The sequence below is a fragment of the Oncorhynchus keta genome, chromosome 10, assembly GCF_023373465.1.
Source record: "Oncorhynchus keta strain PuntledgeMale-10-30-2019 chromosome 10, Oket_V2, whole genome shotgun sequence".
NCBI lineage: Eukaryota > Metazoa > Chordata > Actinopteri > Salmoniformes > Salmonidae > Oncorhynchus > Oncorhynchus keta.
The window spans coordinates 23,954,322-23,977,613 of NC_068430.1; the positions used below are offsets into that span (position 1 = coordinate 23,954,322).

At 42.6% G+C, this 23,292-nt stretch overlaps 1 protein-coding gene across 10 annotated transcripts in view; it reads right to left on the reverse strand.

Annotated features, from left to right (window-relative positions):
• The window catches only part of LOC118388151 (FYVE, RhoGEF and PH domain-containing protein 5-like), a 67,083-nt gene extending 46,210 nt beyond the window's left edge, over nucleotides 1-20,873 (reverse strand). For all 10 annotated transcript variants that reach the window (XM_052526735.1, XM_052526736.1, XM_052526734.1 and 7 more), the window contains exons 1-5: nucleotides 20,640-20,873; nucleotides 15,184-18,016; nucleotides 3,160-3,277; nucleotides 2,230-2,288; nucleotides 231-261 (exon numbers count right to left, since the gene is read on the reverse strand). In XM_052526735.1, the coding sequence (XP_052382695.1) occupies nucleotides 231-261; nucleotides 2,230-2,288; nucleotides 3,160-3,277; nucleotides 15,184-18,016; nucleotides 20,640-20,649 (3,051 nt within the window). In that variant the 5' untranslated portion in view covers nucleotides 20,650-20,873. The remainder of the gene's footprint in view (nucleotides 1-230; nucleotides 262-2,229; nucleotides 2,289-3,159; nucleotides 3,278-15,183; nucleotides 18,017-20,639) is intronic.
• Nucleotides 20,874-23,292: the final 2,419 nt, after the last annotated feature.

Below are 23,292 nucleotides of genomic sequence, written 5' to 3' on the forward strand. Positions count from 1 at the left end.
CCTAAGTTGTCAAGGCAAGGAAGTCAACCTAGCTGGAACAACACTGATAAACCTGAGCACAGTGCAGGCTGACAGCTGGAGAGAACCACCACAAACCAAGGAGCAGACACACAGGAAGTGATGTTATCAATGGCTTTTGGGACCTTTAATTGTAGTGTTCAGAGGGCTTTTTCCAGAATACATTCTAGTCTGTTCACTGACAGTGATGTTGATCAGTTTGTTTATCTTACCTCTTGAAGGACCTTGAGGGCATTTACATGTCTGAAAAACAACAAGAGAGAGTTAGTGATATTGTATTGTCAGCTTGAATGGGAATCCATTCACACATCCATTCAGATATAGTAGGAGATTATAACAGGATATAAAAGAACAAGGTGCAAAGTCTTTCCCATGATTTACATATACTGAACAAAATTATAAACGCAACATGTAAAGTGTTGGTCCCGTGTTTCATGAGCTGAAATAAAAGATCTCAGAAATGTCTCTCAAATGTTGTGCACAAATTTGTTGACATCCCTGTTAGTGAGCATTTCTCCTTTGCCAAGATAATCCATCCACCTGATTTCCTTATATGAACTTTAACTCAGTAACATCTTGAAATTGTTGCATGTTGTATTTATATTTTTTGTTCAGTATAGTAAAACGATTACCATTATTACATTTCAAGTATCAATGCGCATCCACTGTCCCACTGCCCAGCCAGGCATGCATAAACTTATATAAACTTAGAAACATCTAGACATGAATTGGTTTGGTGCAGTGGGGGTTATATAAGCCTTGCTGTGTGCCTATCTGACCTGTGCAACATCAAGCATTATTATATATATTTTTGCAATCTCCACTGTGGCACGCATATGAACTTCACTAGACTGACAGCTTCTCTGATCCAGGCGAATTCACTTATCAGGATCATTATAATGGATATATCCAAAGAATTGGTAATAAAAACAAAGGTAAAACAAATGAATATGCACATAGTTTGCTGTCACTTCAGCTGATTGATGTGATTGTGTGTTAGCTTTAGTTGGCTAGTTAGCCTAGCTGTCCTCCATAGCTATCTTATTTTACATTTTAAATTTCACCTTTATTTAACCAGGTAGGCTAGTTGAGAACAAGTTCTCATTTGCAACTGCGACCTGGCCAAGATAAAGCAAAGCAGTTCGACACATACAACAACACAGAGTTACACATGGAATTAACAAACATACAGTCACTAATACAGTAGAATTAACTCAACAATTGCCTATTTATAAATTATTTATTAAATAATTATTTGAAGAAGTTATTGTTGCCTATTTATATTTATTAAATCATTATTTTCTGAAGTTGTTGTTTCCTATTTATATTTATTAAATAATTATTGATTGAATTTCTTGTCTCTCGTCATCATTGACATTCTCATAGCTAGCTACATGCCAATGGCTTGTTTAGCATAACAAAGTGGAATGAATAGAATGAAAGACTGGGTCAAAACCAATGATGTAAATAAACCCTGGATCCTGGGTGCTATGTACTGGCAAGTGAGAGTCTTTGAAGCCCCCAGTCAGCCATATTGGCACTACCCAGTAGGAGCAGTCCTCCATAGGAATTCATGGCATTCTACAGTATTTCAATTCATCTTTAAAGGACAAAATTACATGTGTTTAAGTATTTTGTTGTTGTAGTGGGGACAGTAACACTTTAACTTTTAAAAGTATGCATTAAGGTGTCTGTAATATAATAAACATGGCAAAAACATTAATAAATGCATTTATATAGTTTCCTAAATATTTTTTAGAATGGTGGGGAAGTGCCAAGATAGATTATTGGTCAAAACATGAATAAACGACCAGCCTGTTTGGTTAGCAACTTCAGAATTAACAATTGGCTTTTGCCTGGGCTATATCGTCTGTTGGAAGGAAGAAATAAAACACATTTACTATATGTTTGCAACCATTTTATGAAATAAACAAGGCCCTCCTAAGGGCCGTTACCCGGCTCTCGGCTTCCCTTCGGGCCTAAGAACAGTCGGGAGTTATCACACAATAATCCCCGGGTTCTCATGCTTTATGGTTTAAATAGAATTGTCTGTCAGTTTGGGTTGCTGTGGATGCTGCTCAATGAATTCGTGAAAACAGTGATGAAGAGGACAGAGAGGGAAGAGAGGAGAGAAAGAGAGAGAACAAGAGAGGTGGTGAATGGCCTGACTAAAGCAGGGAGGATTTTGAATCCATTAAAAGAGTTACTCACAGTCTCTCAGAATCCACCAGCTCTTTGGCGACGTAAAAGGCTCTGGATCGCCCATCAATCTGCGTGACAGAAGGGAAAGTAGCATGAGATGAATGAACAGAGCTGATGTTAAAAGGCTCTATGTGTGCAATTATTCCTGGGAAACATAAATAGCAACAGCGACGTGGGGAACAGGAGATTGAGGAAAAGCAAATTCAGGTTGTTTTAGATTTTCTGCTGTCAAAATAAGACTGATTATTTCATTAGTGTGAAGCATAGACGAGAAAGCCTTTTCAAATACACAGGTTTAAATTCAGATGCATTATGTATGAGAGGCTGATTGGCTGTGTTCGTGGCGACAACGATGCTCCCCATTGATTTAGTGGGCAATCACTAGCCTCTTTAACCTCTAGGACCTAAAATAAACATGAACACATTTTAGGGAATTATGGCCATTAGTCTTACTCTTTTAGTTTTTTACTAAACCAGAACAGCGTACAAATATAACCGGACTAGTATGTTGATCCTCACTTCCTTAGAATGTGACCAAACCCCACTTTTGTCCAGATAACTGTTCCTGGGACTGGCTCAACTATTTCTCTCCTTTTGATGAAAAATAAAACAAGGAAGTGTGAGTCACGTGGCCAGAGCCAGGCTGATATTATTGTGGCAGAGGGATGGGGTGGGGTCCCTCTCTGGGCTGCTATAAAATGGCTGATTGAATAGAAAGAAGGAGGAACCTGGAGTTTGTACAGAAAGTGAGTCACATCATTGAATATGGTAGCCAAGTTAAATATTATTTTGTGGATAATACAAGTAAAGGTCATCCATCTTAGAAAAATGAGCTCATAACCGTTTTATTCCCAAATCTTTGAAGATCTGTGAAACCTGTGATTTAATACATGTTCATAAAATGACATAGTCTATTGTCTTTCCTGCTAGATGTCTCACCTGTTTGTCGTAGCCATGCTCCACTCCTCCCTCCTCCTCCTCTGAGGTACGTCCATGGTCCTCCTCAGCTGAGAGCCTTGCTGGAGTATGGTTCACTGGGAAAGGCTCAGTGTAGGCACTGCAAAATCAGGGAGAGAAGAGGGACATAACGTTTTACTATAGAGGCTGCAAGAGTGCAAAGAAGACAGTCAAATGTGCTCTTAATTTTTCAATGCACCGCTCCTCCTGCTCTTGCATGTAATAGCCACTCAGCTGTGTGAGTTTGCGTTTCAGTGTGTGTGTCTGTGTCTATGTCCTACAGTAGTACTATGGATGACGGGAGACAGATTGCAGGGGCATTAATAGCATGAGAAGAAGTGTCTGCTTTGGGATCCTGCTGTGAACAGATTTGATAAAAGAGAGACAGACCAGAGGAACACACACACAGACATGCGCGTACGCACGCACAAACACAAACACACACACACAGTTTGACATGAACAAATATAGGCGCACACATGTTGTCCTGTACCAAGATTTACAAGGAAACACACACACATTCATTGCGGTAGAGGGTATAACGAGCATGTTATATTGATAACTATAAGAGATCACCCCATAAAGACAGAGGCTATTACAGGCCTGTACTGCATGTCTAACCTCTTAGCTTCTGAATACCAAATGTTAAAATAGTTCCTAGCTAGACTTCATATTCACTGAGACACAGTCATACTTCATTTGGGCCACACTACAATGTAGGCTCACACACGGGTGCTATTGACTGGGTTGGAAGAGGTCTCTAGAAGACATTACTCATCTGTGACCTCCCTCTATCCCCTTGTGGGGCCAAGTCACAGTGATGGTGAGTAGACCAGAGGGGAGGGTTTATGAACCTTTGAATCTTATGAGCTCATAGTTACTGTATTTAAAATAGAGGGAGTCCCTTATACATTTTCTTGTGACCACTGCTTCAGTTTTTGCACTCTGTCATACCAGTGTTAAATCACCATCCTCAGCTTCTCCAACAATAGAATCTCTCTTTGAATAGTAGACCTACTCTCTCACCCAGTGTCTGGACTAAAGAGTCATTTCCTGCACAACCTATATTTTATGAAGCACAAATTATTTATTTTCATGATCTATTTTCACATTTAAAATGCAAATATGTTTCCCTGATTCCATATGACATGTGTCTACTGTGGTGCATATTGTGCCCAAGACACACTAGGCACATCTCTCCATAGTGCACTCTCCTGCCAAATGAGTGTTTTGTTTTTGCATTCAACATGTTAGATGTTGTTTACCCAAGTTAAACTACATACACATGAACATATGCAAGACTCTATCTATCAAGTGTATTTTCTTTTCTGATAGTTCTTGGAGCGTCTCGTCTGTTTCTAATGTCCTGTTCCTGTATAACGTTCTAGGCTAGAGTACGTGAACTACCTGGATTTCACTACTATGCATCGACTGTGAATTGTGAATAAAATGGTGTTTCCTTTGTGAACGGATTCTGATTAAGATCATGTCTGCTTACTTTTATACACTGACTATAGCAGAAATTAGGCACACATTCCTAATTTTCAGTTGCACCCCGGCCTTTTGCCCTCAGAACAGCCTCAATTCATTGGGGCATGGACTCTACAAGGTGTTGAAAGCGTTCCACAGGGATGCTGGCCCATGTTGACTCCAATGCTTCCCACAGTTGTGTCAAGTTGGCTGGATGTCCTTTGGGTGGTGTACCATTCTTGATACACACAGGAAACTGTTGAGTGTAAAAACCCAGCAGCATTGCAGTTCTTGACACAAACTGGTGCGCCTGACACCTACTACCATCCTTCGTTCAAAAGCACAAAAATCTTATGTCTTGCCCATTCACCCTCTGAATGGCACACATATACAATCCATGTCTCAATAAATGTGCATGTATAGTTTTAAGTATTTGTAAATATTGCCAATTGGATCTGTGAACCACCATCTTCTACTGTAAGTAAAAGCACAACTTCTGCACAGCAACCTGCCTCCAGCAGCACTTCTTCCCATATACGACTGTTCAAGACAAGGCCCTATTTTACCAACACCAGAGATCATTACAGTCCTCAGATTCTCCAATAATATCTCACTCTTTGAATAGTACTGTACTCTCTCTCCCAGAGTCTAGGCACACAGGACATAATTGTACTCATAAAGCAATCAAGTACTATAGAGCTACATTAATGACAATATACATAAACCATTACAGAACAGTTAGATTGAAATATTTGCCTTTTACTACCTACTAAGGGTAATTTCAAGAGTTAACTCCAGCTCAACCACTGCTTTAATAGGAAGCCTAATGTTTTCTTATTAGATATCTATTCCACATTTAAACATCTATGTTTCCCTGGTTCCATATGCAATACATGTCCTCATTACACTGTATATAATTTTGCCATCAGGAAAACTGGTAATACGAACAATACTTTAAAGACTTTAAAATGCTCATTACACAGCAATATAATTATGCTGGCAATATCTTTGACTTTGCAACCAGTGTCTTCCTTAATAACTGGGAGTTAAATCTACTGTGACAAATTCAGAAGAGCATAGAGAGATTTTCTATTAAAAGACCTGCGTACATGTCCCCATTTTCCAAGGATTTGATGGGGTATATACAGTTGAAGTCAGAAGGTTTACATACACTTAGGTTGTAGTCATTAAAACTCGTTTTTCAACCATTCCACAAATTTCTTGTTAAGAAACTATAGTTTTGGCAAGTTGGTTAGGACATCTACTTTGTGCATGAAACAAGTCATTTTTCCAACAATTGTTTACAGACACATTATTTAACTTATTTCACTGTATCACAATTCTAGTGGGTCAGAAGTTACATACAGTAAGTTGACTGTGCCTTGAAACAGCTTGGAACATTCCAGAAAATTATGTCAGGGCTTTAGAAGTTTCTGATAGGCTAATTGACATCATTTGAGTCAATTGGTGGCCTACCTTCAAACTCAGTACCTCTTTGCTTGACATGGCAAAATCAAAAGAAATAAAAGAAATCAGCCAAGACCTCAGAACATTATGAAAAATGATTTTAGACCTCCACAAGTCTGGTTCATCCTTGGGAGGCGTTTCCAAACGCCTGAAGGTAGCACGTTAATCTGTACAAACAATAGTACGCAAGTATAAACACCATGGGACCACACAGTCGTCATACCGCTCAGGAAGCAGACTCATTCTATCTCTTAGAGATGAATGTACTTTGGTGCGAAAAGCGCAAATCAATCCCAGAACAACAGCAAAGGACCTTGTGAAGATGCTGGAGGAAACAGGTACAAAAGTATCTATATCCACAGTAAAACGAGTCCTATATCAACATAACCTGAAAGGACACTCAGCAAGGAAGAAGCCACTGCTCAAAAACCACCATAAAAAAGCCAGACTACGGTTTGCAACTGCACATGGGGACAAAGATCGTACTTTTTGGAGAAATGTCCTCTGGTCTGATGAAACCAAAATAGAACTGTTTGGCCATAACGACCATCATTATATTTGGAGGAAAAAAGGGGGATGCTTGCAAGCCGAAGAACACCATCCCAACCGTGAAGCACAGAGTTGGCAGCATCATGTTGTGGGGGTGCTTTGCTGCAGGAGGGACTGGTGCACTTCACAAAATAGATGGCATCATGAGGAATGAAAATTATGTGGATATATTGAAGCAACATCTCAATACATCAGTCAGGAAGTTAAAGCTTGGTTGAAAATCGGTCTTCCAAATGGACAATGACCCTAAGCATACTTATATTGGTTGAAAGCTTACATTCTTGTTCATCTAACTGCACTGTCCGATTTACAGTAGCTATTACAGCGAAAGCATGCCATGCAATTGTTTGAGGACAGCGTCCCACATCAAAATATTGTTCCATAGGTTTCATAAATTCACAAATAGTGATTAAATATTCACTTACTTTTTGAAAATCTTCCTCTGATTTGTCATCCAAAGGGTCCCAGCTATAACATGTAGTGTCGTTTTGTTTGATAAAATCCTTCTTTATATCCCAAAAGGTCTGTTTATTTGGCACCATCGATTTGAGTAATCCACTCGTTCAACATGCAAAGAAAGGAATCCGAAAATCTACTACTAAACTTTGTTTCAACAAGTCAAAATACATTTCTATTTACTCCTCAGATACCCTAAAATATTTCTTATGGATAGAAGTATGTTCAATAGGAAACCGATTTTAGCAGGTGCGTCTTGTCTTCATCGCGCGCCCAAACACGAATTTCCAAAGACTGTGTCCATGTACTAAAATTCTATTTGTTTTGGAAGTTACAAGCCTGAAACCTTGAACATAGACTGCTGACACGCTGTGGAAGCCATAGGAATTGCATCCTGGGAGCTAGAATTCAGTATGCTCCTATACTTTCCATTGTAAGAGCTTGGTCTCTATTTCTGGTTGGTTTTTATTTGGATTTTCTCCTACCATATCTATTGTGTTATAATCTCTCCTACATTATTTTAACATTTCTACAAACGTTAAAGTGTTTTCTTTCCAATGGTACCAATTATATGCATATCCTGGCTTCAGGGCCTGAGCAACAGGCAGTTTACTTTGGGCGTGTCAGTCAGGCAGATATTTAGAAAAAATGTGTCTAGCCCTAAGAAGTTTTAAGGACAACGAAGTCAAGGTATTGGAGTGGCCATCACAAAGCCCTGACCTCAATCCTACAGAAAATGTGTGGGTAGAACTGAAAAAGAGTGTGCGAGCAAGGAGGCCTACAAACCTGACTCAGTTACATCAGGAGGAATGGGACAAAATTCACCCAACTTGTGGGAAGCTTGTGGAAGTCTACTTAAAACGTTTGACCCAAGTTAAACAATTTAAAGGCAATGCTACCAAATACTAATTGAGTGTATGTAAACTTCTGACCCACTGGGAATGTGATGAAAGAAATAAAAGCTGAAATAAGTAATTCTCTCTACTATTATTCTGACATTTCACGTTCTTAAAATAAAGTGGTGATCCTAACTGACCCAAGACAGGGAATTTTTACTAGGATTAAATGTCAGGAATTGTGAAAACCTGAGTTTAAATGTATTTGGCTCAGGTGTATGTAAACTTCCGACTTCAACTGTAATATGTATTTCAATTGGGCTAAACATTGAGCATTTAAATATGTATTCTGTGCATTCACAGGTCAGGTGCTATTCTGTCCTTGTAATTGTGCTATTAAAGAAAACAGGAAAAGTGTAAATAGGGTCATTAGTTGACTCAACAAGGGAAATGTAATCGCAGATGGGGATTTAAAAACACAAGAACAGTTTTAAATGGTTTTGTTCTGCTTATGTTGATCGTTCTGTTTGACTTCTGACTGTTGCTCTGCTAGATGTCTGACAGTGTTGTATGACTGTGACTGCCATGATAGACCATCCACACAAACAACAGAGGAGCATCTGAGAGGCTATTTGTCTTTTGAGTGGGGCCTGTGTCATGTCATACTGTGAGCACCCTGTTTAAATGGTCAAGACTGGGTCCCACTTGCTCTTTACATTAGGGTAAATCAGAGGTGGCACCACAGGTCCCAGAGTGGTGTGGCAACAGAAACAATTCTGGGGCCCGTAGTTTTTGCTGATCTGGTAACCTAACCAGGTAAAACTCTGGACCTTATACAGTATGACGTCAATTATGTGTTGTAAAACATTTTAATATTTCAGAATATGGGCTATGATGGGACCAGAGTTTTTCTAATCGGGTCAAATAGTTTAAAGAAAACTCCTGGACAAACTCCTGGCCTTGGGGAGGGTGAAAACTCTGTCAAACTGTAGCAAACTTGTACTTGTTCATATGAATTATATTTTAAAGGACTAGGGGGTTTCCTATATACAGACACAGAGAAAGAAACTGTCACGAATATCACCGAAGGTGGCTCCCCTGTCTGTTCGTGCGGTGCTCGGCGCTCGTCGTCGCCGGTCTACTAGCTGCCACCGATCCCTTTTCCTTTTAATTTGGTTTTGTCTAATTGTTTTCAGCTGTTTCTTGTTGGGGTTTTGGGGTTGGTGTTATTTAAGTTAGTTTAGCCCGCTTGTGTTTGTGCAGGCTTGTTGCTATGTACGTAGAGGTGTATTGTTTCGTATTGGGTTTTCGCTGTCCGGGTTATTACCAGTGGTCCTTGGGTTGTGTTTGCGCCTGTGTTTTGGCTTCACCCATTTGCACGTGTTCCTGGTTGTTTTGGACATTAAAGCGGTTTTCCCTCGTATCTTCTGCTCTCTGCGCCTGACTCCACACCCATCACTCTTCAGACGTTACAGACACATGATTGGACAATACAACTCACAGGGCTAAGCATGCTTTATGCAGGTTTGCATCCCTGCAACTGTAGGCCTAATACAACATTAAGTCACAGTCTATGTCAGCTATTGCGTTTGTTGATTAATTCCAGTTAATAATTTTGGATTGAAAAAGTAGAAGTAAACTAATCAGCCCAAGTTTGAATATAAACCACATTTTCCCCCATTTACATTTTCTTACAAATAAAAGGGCTATAAATACACAACTTTACCGCTCTGTTAACCCCGGCCAGAGGTACATAGAAGGGCTAGACCATGCAGTTGCTGTTGTTAGTAGCCTACAGTTAATCAGACTAAATAATTATCTTGTTTCCATGCAATACAGCATGTCACGTGGCTAATGATTAGGTGTATAGGCTGCTACATTTATGGAAGAGTTTTTGCTTGTGTCTATCGGGAGTGATGTGTTATCACGCTTGCTAAATAAATACCAGAGGAAAGTGGAGATAAGGCCTTGAGCTTTGTGCCTGACCAACGCAACCTGCGCTTTACGCAAATCTGAATGGTCAAGACACCTTAAGAGCCTGCAGCCAGAAGTCCTATGTGAAGGACAGAGAAATTGTGCATCAGTTGTCAAATCATGTGGCAAATCGGTCTAAAAAACAAGTGGTGTGGCACTGCTACACACGATTATAAAGTGGTGTGGCACTGCTACACACGATTATAAAGTGGTGTGGCACTGCTACACACAATTATAAAGTGGTGTGGCACTGCTACACACGATTATAAAGTGGTGTGGCACTGCTACACACGATTAAAAAGTGGTGTGGCACTGCTACACACAATTATAAAGTGGTGTCGCACTGCTGGCACACACAATTATAAAGTGGTGTGGCACTGCTACACACGATTATAAAGTGGTGTGGCACTGCTACACACAATTATAAAGTGGTGTGTGGCACTGATACACACAATTATAAAGTGGTGTGGCACTGATACACACAATTATAAAGTGGTGTGGCACTGCTACACACGATTATAAAGTGGTGTCGCACTGCTACACACAATTATAAAGTGGTGTCGCACTGCTACACACAATTATAAAGTGGTGTGGCACTGCTACACACAATTATAAAGTGGTGTCTGCACTGGTACACACAATTATAAAGTGGTGTGGCACTGCTACACACAATTATAAAGTGGTGTGGCACTGCTACACACGATTATAAAGTGGTGTGGCACTGCTACACACAATTATAAAGTGGTGTGGCACTGCTACACACAATTATAAAGTGGTGTGGCACTGCTACACACAATTATAAAGTGGTGTCTGCACTGCTACACACAATTATAAAGTGGTGTGGCACTGCTACACACGATTATAAAGTGGTGTGGCACTGCAACACACAATTATAAAGTGGTGTGGCACTGCTACACACGATTATAAAGTGGTGTGGCACTGCTACACACGATTATAAAGTGGTGTGGCACTGCTACACACGATTATAAAGTGGTGTGGCACTGCTACACACGATTATAAAGTGGTGTGGCACTGCTACACACAATTATAAAGTGGTGTGGCACTGCTACACACTATTATAAAGTGGTGTGGCACTGCTACACACGATTATAAAGTGGTGTGGCACTGCTACACACGATTATAAAGTGGTGTGGCACTGCTACACACGATTATAAAGTGGTGTGGCACTGCTACACACGATTAAAAAGTGGTGTGGCACTGCTACACACGATTATAAAGTGGTGTGGCACTGCTACACACGATTATAAAGTGGTGTGGCACTGCTACACACGATTATAAAGTGGTGTGGCACTGCTACACACGATTATAAAGTGGTGTGGCACTGCTACACACGATTAAAAAGTGGTGTGGCACTGCTACACACGATTATAAAGTGGTGTGGCACTGCTACACACGATTATAAAGTGGTGTGGCACTGCTACACACAATTATAAAGCGGTGTGGCACTGCTACACACGATTATAAAGTGGTGTGGCACTGCTACACACGATTATAAAGTGGTGTGGCACTGCTACACACAATTATAAAGCGGTGTGGCACTGCTACACACGATTATAAAGTGGTGTGGCACTGCTACACACGATTAAAAAGTGGTGTGGCACTGCTACACATGATTAAAAAGTGGTGTGGCAAATGCCGCCTTGCCCTGAGGTAAATCCATTTGATTTGAATCACTTGTTTTGACAGGACCCTTTTTGATTTGAACGACATCTTCCATTGTAGAAGTGCTCATAAAGTTACTTTTTGGACCTGAATGCCAAAAGGTTCAAAAGGTGCTGAATGTTGAACCATTTTAGAAAACCCACCATAAGACATCCATGTCATCATCACTGGAAAATACAAACTAGGGGTTTACCCATCATGCTGCTGTATCTCAAGGTCGAGTAAACCTTTTTACCATAAATAAGAATAATGGGCAGGTTTTTCTCACTCTCTCTAAGACTATATTTGCATATTTTGCAGATGGAACTAATATATAAATCTATAACAAGACCTGCACAATATATACAGTATGTACACTGTAAACTGTCCAGTTTATTAGGTACACCCATCTAGAACTACAGAACAGCCTGAATTCTTCGGGGCATGAATTATACAAAGTGCCTGCCACGTTTATTGCTCAATTGGTATCAAGGGACCTAACTTGTGCCAATAAAACATTCCCCACACCACTACAAAACCGCCACCTGCTTGTACCAGGCAGGGGTCCATAGACTCATTCTGTTGATGCCAAATCCTGACTCTGCCATCAGCATGACGACGCAACAGGAACCAGGATTCATCAAACCAGGCAATGTTTTTCCAGTCCTCAATTGTCCAGTGTTGGTGATGGCGTGCCCACTGGAGCTGCTTCTTCTTGCTTTTAGCTGATAGGAATGGAACCTGGTGTGGTCGTCTGTTGAAATAGCCCATCTGTGACGAGGATCGACGAGTTGTGCAATTCTTGCTGTTCTCCTTTGACCACTCTCATCAACGAGCTGTTTTTGCCCACAGGACTGCCGCTGACTGGATGTTTTTTGTTTATCGCACCATTCACAGTAAACCCTAGACACTGTCGTGTGTGAAAAGCCCAGGAGGGTGGCCGTTTGTGAGATACTGGATCTGGTGCACCTGGCACCGACGATCATACCACGCTCAAAGTCGCTTAGGTCACTCGTTTTGCCCATTCCAGTGTTCAATCAAACAGTATGTCATGATGCCTGTCTACCTGCTTTATATAGCGGCCACGGCCACGTGACTCACTGTAGGAGCGATCCATGTTCGTGAACGGGGTGCTGTACCTAATAAACTGTCCGGTGAGTGAGTGAGTGAGTGAGTGAGTGTGTGTGTGTGTGTGTGTGTGTGTGTGTGTGTGTGTGTGTGTGTGTGTGTGTGTGTGTGTGTGTGTGTGTGTGTGTGTGTGTGTGTGTGTGTGTGTGTGTGTGTGTGTGTATAATTGGCAGGCCTTTCTCACTCTCTCTAATAATATATTTGCATATGTTGCAGATGGAACAAATATATAAATCTATAACAAGACCTGCACAATATATACAGTATGTACACTGTATGTATATCATCTTGACTATTGTGGTTTGGTCTGTTGTGGGGTTATTCCAGTGGGGTGACATTAGTTCACTGATGCTGTTGATCCTACTGGTACTGCATAAGCACATTGACTGCCCTCTGAAAAGAACACAAGCACAGTCAAGACGCCTTCCTTTCTGACATGATGCTTTCTCACAGAGCTCACTCTTCTGTTTGTTCCTATACAGCTATGTTGGCAAGGGCAAGACAGTCTCAGTCTGTCCCGGTGAGCTCCAGCTCTGATCCAGCAGGACCCTAGTTTAAACAGGCACACACATTCATTAATGTCTGCATAAATTCTTACTTTGCATTTCTTTACCCTGCCTTACTTTACACTTACAAACAAAATGTGTTTTTCGTTGCCTTTCTATGCTAAACAGTGTGAGAACTGTGTTGTATATTAATCAAATCTGGTGTAAAAAAAAAAAAAAGATACTGTTGCAACATTCTAACTTTGTGGTAACTATTTGCGTTCTTATGTGGGCATTATCCCATTGTCTTACTTCAGCCCACTGTCCCTTTGCCCTCAACAGTCTCGCTCCTCTCTATTGGGTGGTGAGAGAAGAGTGTTAACTTCTGAATACATGCTCAATAAATCACCCTGCCATCATCGGTCCACCGGACAGTGGCAATGTCAAGCCTTCAGCATAAGCTTGGCAGGCAAATACAAATAGTAATATATGCCATTTAGCAGACGCTTTTTACACACCCTAACATTGAAATGCAGACACACACAAACACACACACACAGCAAAATGAAACAAAACACACACAGCATCCACGGCAACAGAGGTATCTCCAGAGAGAATGCAGCCGAGGCGAGGCGACAGGACAGATAGTCCCCTTTAGATCAGTGAGCAGGGCCTGAGATTTCAGACCACCACCACACAATGAGCCCAATCGATAACGTCAACAGCTGAAAAATATCCTGCTCTGGGGGAGAGGAAAGATACATGCCTACTGTAGCCTTAATTGGCTGACAGCCGTGGTATATCAGACCGTATACCACGGGTATGACAAAGCTTTTTTTACTGCTCGAATTAAGTTGGTAACCAGTTTATAATAGCAATAAATCACCTCGGGGGTTTGTGGTATATGGCCAACTCCGCGATGCGTCGTGCCTAAGAACAGCCCTTAGCCGTGGTATATTGGGTATATACCACACCCCCTCGTGCCTTATTGCTTAATTATTCTATGAATCAAAATATACTGCAATTGCATGTTAATAGAACACTCCATCTAGGCAAATCTTTCAAAATATAAATAATGAATTAAAATTATCACAATAAGTGTGAAATAAGCAGCTTTGCATACCGCAACCATAAATTCCCAGGCATTGCTGTGAAAATGTATAAAACATCTGTTAAGAGGCCTTTAGAAATGTTCTGTCCCTATGAAAACACAGCCACCATCAAACAGGTGTCTAAATGTGACTGGAGGGTGACCTGAGGTGGCTGTAGAGAGTAGTGGCTGAGAACAGAGAGATTTGGTTCTAGCAGGTCCCAGTGAGTCCTCCTCCTATCTCTATTCAGCCCTGTTGTAAATCTCACCACCCCTCCTGGGCTCAATGAAAGAGAGGCAATTGGGGAAACTGCCTTTAATAAAAGCGATCCTAAACTTAACCACAGGTGTCAAGGACAGGAGAGCAATTATACCAATCTACTCCTACCTCTCTCTCTCTCTCTCTCTCTTTCTCTCTCTCTCATAAAGCTCTGTCTACAGTGTTCAGTGTCTGTGAGCTATTCCATCCCCTCAAAAGACATATGAAACCAACACCAGGTGTGACCTTGAAATCCAGAAAATGACAAAGTGGGATAAGCTCTCCCACAAGCATTGTTCATCTTTCCAAACCCAATGAGCCTCCGCACAGCAGGCTGCTCATCTCTCACAGAACACAACACTCTCCAAAAAAAGAGAAGTGTGGTCAGCCAGGAGCCCGCTGTTCATTTTAGCTACAGTTATCTCTCAGCTGGCCTGGAGATTGCAATGTTGAACTGAAGGAGCCTGGCCAAACCAGTTCACTAGAAAACAGTGTGTGCAGAGTACTATGGGGAAGAGCCCTCTCTGCAGACTGTATGAAATTGAGAGGCATTTTTTTCATGTGCTGGTAATTCAGTTCAGACAATCACTGAAGAGGCCCAACATCCGAGAGTATAATAAATGACTGTACCTTTCAGGCTCCTGCTCAGGTGACTGGGGTTTGCTGTCGATCCCAGGGAAGCTGTTCATATCCACATAGCCATCGTTGTCATTAGAGGGGGCCACCATGCGGTTGGGGTCCTCAAAGAACTCTGTGACAGTCATGGATCTGGTGGGTCTCCCTCCAGGGAGGATCTGGATGTTCTCATAGTCAGAGCTCATAGCTGGGATGTTCTCATAGTCTGATGTGTCTGCATTGGGGAAGGAGATAGAGCGGGGTTTGGTCAGGGGGAGGGGCATGAGGGGGCGACGGGAGCGCTCCTCGAAGGACTCTACCCTGGACACGCCCCTGCTTCCGTAGGCTTTAGGGTCTCCTTTCCTGTGATCTTTGTAGGGCAGAAAGGTTGAGGGCAGGTCTGGAGGACGCTGCTGGGGCTTCACCATGCGAGACTGGGACTGGGGCTGAGGGGAGCCAGTGCTCCTGTGCTCTAGGTCCAGGATTCTTGTTGGCCCGTGGTGGCTGGATTCAGAGGAGGAGCGCGAGGAGCGGCTGCTACCATCACCAAAGCCTTTAGTGTCCATTTTCCTCTTAAACTTCAGGGCCAGGAAGCGCTTGAATGAGGACTTCTGCTTCTTGGGCTTGTTGTCTGTGGACTCAGGAGAGACGCTGATCAGGAGGGATGGAGAGCTTTTAGTGACGGGTCTTTTGGTGATGTAAGCCAATTCAAAGGGAGGTGGAATGTCCACCAGAGAAGTTGGCGTGGAAATGCCGCTGGATGACTGGTGGCTCTGTTGAGAAATGCTCCCTGAAGAAGTGACAGCACATGGCAGATAGAGGGTGTCATCTGTCCTTTTCATCCTGTCTTCCTCTTTCAGCGATTGGTCAGCCTCTGTGTGAGCGCCTGATGACAGTTCTTGACCCTCTACGGAGTATGAGCGTGGGTATAGTAGGAAGCGGCGTGGCTTCAGAGAGGGGATGAGTCTGTTGATCTCAGGCTGCTCAGGACTTACCAGAGGTTCTCCATTCTGGTTTAAGGCCACAGTACAGTAGTCATGAGTACTCTGGTACTCTGATGTCTCCTCAGGAACCGTCTCAGGGACATAACCCGGAACTTTCCCAGAGTAGGAGCGTGACCGCGTCACAATGCTCTTAGAGATAAAGTTCTCCCCCTCAGAGTCAAAACCAGCCTCCTCATAGATGTGCTCCTCACTATCTGAGTTGGAGTCCTCGTAATAAGGCACGATGTGGCCGTCCAGCTCCTCAATGTCCTCCTCGAAGGCCTCTGTGGTGTGGGCGAACACCACCCTGTTGGTGAGCTCTGGGGTCCGTGTCCGGTCCAGGTCTGCTGGCACTGTGATGTTACACAGCCTGAGACGGGGCTGGCAGCTGTTCCGCTGGCTGGAGAAAGCCTGCTCACGCTTGGCTGTTCTCTCTCTCACACTCCTCCCTCTGATCTGCTTCCTCTCCGTGTCATCCGTCTCATCATCGTCCCCAATCTCCACATAGTCCTCTGATGATGCACCCTCCAGATGCTGAAAGTCATGGGCCTCTGGGCAGAGGGAGTCATCGATGTCTGCGTATTCATCCATATCCTCCTTAGCTGTTTCTCTGTCTTGGCTGGATTGCTCAGGACTGTCCTGGACCTCACGCTCTTCTGGGAGTTTCTGTTTATCCTCTAGCTCTGCCATGTCGTCCGATGACACATAATAAGGCTCTTGGTCAAAGGTGCCTGCTGTGTCCATCTCCTTTGGAGTGTGTGGTTTGTCACCACAGCATATATCGTTGTGATTCACATCAGGCTCAGCGGTGCGAATCCTGTCAGCAGGCACCGCCTCAATGACAGAGTAAGGCCCAAACATATCCTCAGTGCTGCCAGAGAAACGGAAGCGCCCAGAGGGGTCCTTGGTGGCACGCTCGGGCTGCCACACGCCTGTGTCACCGGGCTCACCAGTGTTACATGTGTAAACAGGCTCATCTGAAGGGCCAATCACGTCGTAGGGATAGTCTTCACAGACGGGTGTGTGTGTACAGCAGTCTGCTCCCAGTGAGAGAACCTCTGCTTCTTCCTCAGCCTCATCAGTGGGTACTTTGCACTGCAAATATCCACCAGGGGATCTGTCCTCATCTTCAAGCCCACTGTTAGTGTCTGCGGCAGGTTGACTAGGGAAGTTCCCCTGATCATAATCCTCTGTGTCCGGTTCTTCTGCATCTTCTTCTGGACATCCAGTAGGCTCCCCGGGTGTTTCAGTCTCTTCAGATAAAATATTTTCTTCCTCCCTCCGCTCTTTGACACACTCTGCTTCTTCATTCCCTCTCTCACACTCTGAGAGACACGGCATCAAAACATCTTCAGGGTCCACAGATGTGTCATTACTGTCACTCTCAAGGTTTAAGTCATCTGTTTCTTTAGAGTTTTCCTCCTCTACTGCAATGTGAGTGTCAGTAGCACTAGTGTTATCCAATGGGACTGCATCGGTCAACGCCTCTCCCTCTCTCTCTACCTCATCTCCCTTCTCCTCCTGTTCACTCCCCCCTTCATCATCTATGATGTCATTGAGGTTTTCTTCTGGTTCTGCTTCCTCCTGGTTGTGTTCTGTGGGGTGAGTTATGTGGTCCTCTGCCACCTCCTGGGGGTCCTCAGGTTCCTCCTCTGAGGAGGTCAGGTCTCCATTGCTCAGACCGTGAGGGGGGCACTGCTCCTCCTCTTGCTCTGTCTCAGATAAGGAGGGTCTGGGCTTTGGGGCGATGGGAGGTTTGGGACCCCGGGTAGAGGGACAAGGCTTTGACATCAGTTTGGACTGTACCTTGATCGTTAGGTGACTGCGGATCTTTGGTTGGGGAACTTGGAGTCGCTTCTGTAAATCTGGAAAGAAAAGGAGAGAAAGGTGTGATTAATTTCAGTCCAATTGCAATGTTCAACCTCAATAGTAATTGAAGTAGTAGATGAAGGTGCAATACCTACCTAGAATCATATTTCCATACCCTTTTAAACATTTGGTTGAATTTTGGTTGTATGGATATATAACAAGCAATCCCTTAGCCTTTGTTTTTATTTGTAAAGAGAAAAACTGCAGATTTGTCTCAAACTCTGTGATATGCAGATGGCTATCTACTGGGAAAACAACAAAGCCATAAGGAACACACTGTAGGAACAATAATATCTTCCTGACTGGAATATAGAGACGTATTGTTCTACACTTAAATGGCATGATCATCATTTAATGTTCATCAATGAATTAATTGATCAAAAAACGACATGCACAGACAGAACAAAGTTTTATTGTATTTCACCTATATCAAAGTCCCATGTTTTGAGACTCAGGCACTGCATGCATGTAGCTTACAGTCAAGTCAAGTGTTTTCTAGCTATTTGCTTTCAATAACTAGTACAATTCAAGGATGGAGAACCTGTCAAAGATAGCTGGTTGTTAAGTCTTTTCATGACACACAACTTACCCCTCTTCCTGTAATTTAGTACCTGTCGTGACACAAAACTTACCCCTCTTCCTGTAATTTAGTACCTGTCGTGAAACAAAACTTACCCCTCTTCCTGTAATTTAGTACCTGTCGTGACACACAACTTACCCCTCTTCCTGTAATTTAGTACCTGTCGCGACACACAACTTACCCCTCTTCCTGTAATTTAGTACCTGTCGTGACACAAAACTTACCCCTCTTCCTGTAATTTAGTACCTGTCGTGAAACAAAACTTACCCCTCTTCCTGTAATTTAGTACCTGTCGTGACACACAACTTACCCCTCTTCCTGTAATTTAGTACCTGTCGTGACACACAACTTACCCCTCTTCCTGTAATTTAGTACCTGTCGTGACACACAACTTACCCCTCTTCCTGTAATTTAGTACCTGTTGCGACACACAACTTACCCCTCTTCCTGTAATTTAGTACCTGCTGTGACACACAACTTACCCCTCTTCCTGTAATTTAGTACCTGCCGTGAAACAAAACTTACCCTCTTCCTGTAATTTAGTACCTGTCGTGAAACAAAACTTACCCCTCTTCCTGTAATTTAGTACCTGTCGTGACACACAACTTACCCCTCTTCCTGTAATTTAGTACCTGCCGTGAAACAAAACTTACCCTCTTCCTGTAATTTAGTACCTGTCGTGAAACAAAACTTACCCCTCTTCCTGTAATTTAGTACCTGTCGTGACACAAAACTTACCCCTCTTCCTGTAATTTAGTACCTGCCGTGACACACATCTTACCCCTCTTCCTGTAATTTAGTACCTGTCGTGACACAAAACTTACCCCTCTTCCTGTAATTTAGTACATGTCGTGACACAAAACGTACCCCTCTTCCTGTAATTTAGTGCCTGTCGTGACACACAACTTACCCCTCTTCCTGTAATTTAGTACCTGCCGTGACACACAACTTATTAAACCCTGCGGGCACTATGCTCTCTCACTCCTTGTCCATCTGTCTGTCTGTCTGTCTGTCTGTCTGTCTGTCTGTCTGTCTGTCTGTCTGTCTGTCTGTCTGTCTCATTGTTGTTTTCCAACACCACTAATAAACTATTCCAGCAGACTCCCCTTGAGGACTCCACGCAGGAAGTCCATGAGGAAAGGACATTAACAGCGCACCCTTACTCCTTCATGAACCCTTCTAGGAGTACAAATTCTCACACAAATGGACTTCCTTCTTGTCATTTTTCCCCTGACACACACACACTTTTGCTGAAAAGGTCCTTTCAGTGTGTCAAAGAACAATAAAACGGAGAAAAAAACAAACATCCCACTAAGTCCCTCTGCAAACAACAGGATATGAATTATGCAACAAGAATTCAATTAAAACAAATGTTTAAAAAACAAATGAAAAATAGACACTGGGAGCCTGACTGTGCCAAGCTCACATGATATGATCTCAGACTGTGAGGGAATCATGAAATGTCACCCATTAAATAAGAACAATAATGCTATAAACTACACAGTAAATAGGCCAATCTTCACAGTGCAGTAGAAATTCAGTAGATATTTGGGTTCACCTCAAAAGTTTAATAAATAATCACATAATCGGTCATACAGTATAACATGCCACATGAATCACTCTATAGGCTGCTGCAGGACATCCGCGATGACACTGGTGAGTGTCTTCACTACCCATCACTACTCATTGAATTTTATTCCGCAATAGCTGTTATCTCACCCAGAGTGATTTGACCCCCTATTAGGCGATCTCTCAAAGAAAAAGTAATACAAATAAATAAAAACGAATCTAAACTGTGTACCTGTTTGGTCTATGATGCTGCAATGATTTAAAAAAAATACATTTCATTTATCCAATGCTATTTCAAGTGGTGTAGGAAAAGGTGAATTTGTTGTGAACACAAAATAGAGACATTCTCTATGTCACGCACACACACTTGGAGCATCCTTTTATGTAAATACACTGGGTGGATGAGTAGTCTATAGCAGCTCAATTTTATTGAATGCGCATCGCTACATGAATGTTATTACATACAGTACCTGTGTTCATTTTGGAACATCATCCACCATAGCAACATATATCCATATATGTTTCACAAGCAGGAAACAATCGCCACATGTATCCACAGGTTCTAGAAACTTATCCCTAATTCATGTTGAAAGTATTCAAGTCGTCTAAATCCAAAAGTCTCTCGCTGTTTATCCAAGTGTTCGCTACTTGTCGAGGATTTCTCCGTCAAGGTAGCAGCTGTTTGTCCACATAGCTTGCATCCGATGGGCGACTGGTGCGCTCGTGAAGGGAGGTGCTCTCTCGCAGTTCCTGATGAGGAGGAAGGTCTATCGCGCGGACAAGGACCACTGACCAAACCCACTTAATCTACATTCAGATCATTAAAAAGTAGACATTTAAAATTTCAATAGCTATATACGGTATGTACACCATAAATTAATGCATTAACCTTTGATGTATTTGAGACAGAGTTGGATGTATTAGATGTGTGAGTATGCAAGGCTATATGAGGCATTGATCACAGTCATATGAAGTGGATATTTTTGGAATCTGTGGTTTCATAGTGTCTCTAATTATTAACTTATTATTAAAGAAGAAAACAAACGTTCCTTTTCAATATTGATATCTTTATTGAAATGTATATATAATTAATACAAATTGAATGTGAGATAGGTCTGAGAACTCGTTTTCCAATATGTATGAGTCATGATAAACTTGTGTTGTAAGACCTACTATAATATTCCAGAACATACAGTATTTGTCCCTCAAACATTTCCAGACTACTAGGAACTCTAAAGTTCCCAAAAACAGTTTCTAAAAACAGTTTCTTTGGGACACCAAAAGCTTTTGCTATTGGCCCGGCTTTCTGGCTGGGCATCTGTTGCATGATTGGAGAAAAGCAACCCTTTAAAAACCGCTCTACATAACAGGAAACCGCTCTCCCTGTTTCCCGCACAACAGGCAACCCTTCCTTAGCAACAGATGGACAAGGCTGACAACGTTAACCCCTTAGGTATGCTAATGTCGGCTGATTGAGTGGTGCTGTGTACATTCTCAAGGCTCAAGGAAAGCCAAACTTTCAGTAACCTCTATCTGGGCTCAAACATGGGCTGCTCAAGGACACAGAGACATCCCGAGACACAAGGGGAAGCTGGAATAGTCAGTCTCCTGGGGCCCCTGATTTGCCAGCTAACATCGCTGGTTAAACACCCACAGGTTGGGAGGGTCACATTTAGCCTCTTTATTATTATTTTTCTACAAACTAGAAGGTCAGACACTGTAGCTGATCCTCCTGGATATATTACCGTCAGAGGTGAATGGAGGAAAATACAATAGAATAATCACCTTTGTTCAATCGCTGGAGAGCACTTCCCACTGGCCACACACTGGTTGAATCAGTGTTGTTTCCACATCATTTCAATGAAATGAAATTGACCCAAAGTGGAATACACATTGAATTGACATCTGTGCCCAGTGGGTTGGCCTATGGACTGCAGAGGCATGTCATGTGTTACACATTGCAAACTCCCCAATCCAGATGGCTTGGTGCAGAAAGCACTGTGTGTTGCAGATATATTAGGCCACAGTAGGTGATCCAGGTCCTCTAGACTAGACTATCTGAAAAATGGTTGGCACCTGCTACTCTATGTGGAGTTTGTATTGTCTTACATAGGCTGATTAACTTTTGCAAAGCCTCAAATGATAATATGACTCATTCCACACAGTGTAGTTTTGCATGGGCTTGTTAATGTTTTCATGAAATATTAGCCTACTATTCAAGCCAGCCAGGTCAATGTTATGTGTCAGTAGCACATTCACAGCTGGAGTTTCTGCCCTTATGTTCTGCAAATGGCAAATCACCTCTAAAGATAGCACTTGCCTGGTCGTTGGCACAGTCAGTTGTGTTTCTCTTTGGAGAGTGCTGTATTGAGTGCTGTATTGAGTGCTGTATTGAGTGCTGAATTGGGTGCTGTATTGGGTGCTGTATTGAGTGCTGTATTGGGTGCTGTATTGGGTGCTGTATTGGGTGCTGTATTGAGTGCTGTATTGGGTGCTGTATTGGGTGCTGTATTGAGTGCTGTATTGAGTGCTGTATTGAGTGCTGTATTGGGTGCTGTATTGAGTGCTGTATTGAGTGCTGTATTGAGTGCTGTATTGGGTGCTGTATTGAGTGCTGTATTGAGTGCTGTATTGAGTGCTGTATTGGGTGCTGTATTGAGTGCTGTATTGAGTGCTGTATTGAGTGCTGTATTGAGTGCTGTATTGGGTGCTGTATTGAGTGCTGTATTGAGTGCTGTATTGAGTGCTGTATTGAGTGCTGTATTGGGTGCTGTATTGGGTGCTGTATTGAGTGCTGTATTGGGTGCTGTATTGAGTGCTGTATTGAGTGCTGTATTGAGTGCTGTATTGAGTGCTGTATTGGGTGCTGTATTGAGTGCCGTATTGAGTGCTGTATTGAGTGCTGTATTGGGTGCTGTATTGAGTGCTGTATTGAGTGCTGTATTGGGTGCTGTATTGAGTGCTGTATTGGGTGCTGTATTGGGTGCTGTATTGGGTGCTGTATTGGGTGCTGTATTGGGTGCTGTATTGGGTGCTGTATTGGGTGCTGTATTGAGTGCTGTATTGGGTGCTGTATTGAGTGCTGTATTGAGTGCTGTATTGAGTGCTGTATTGAGTGCTGTA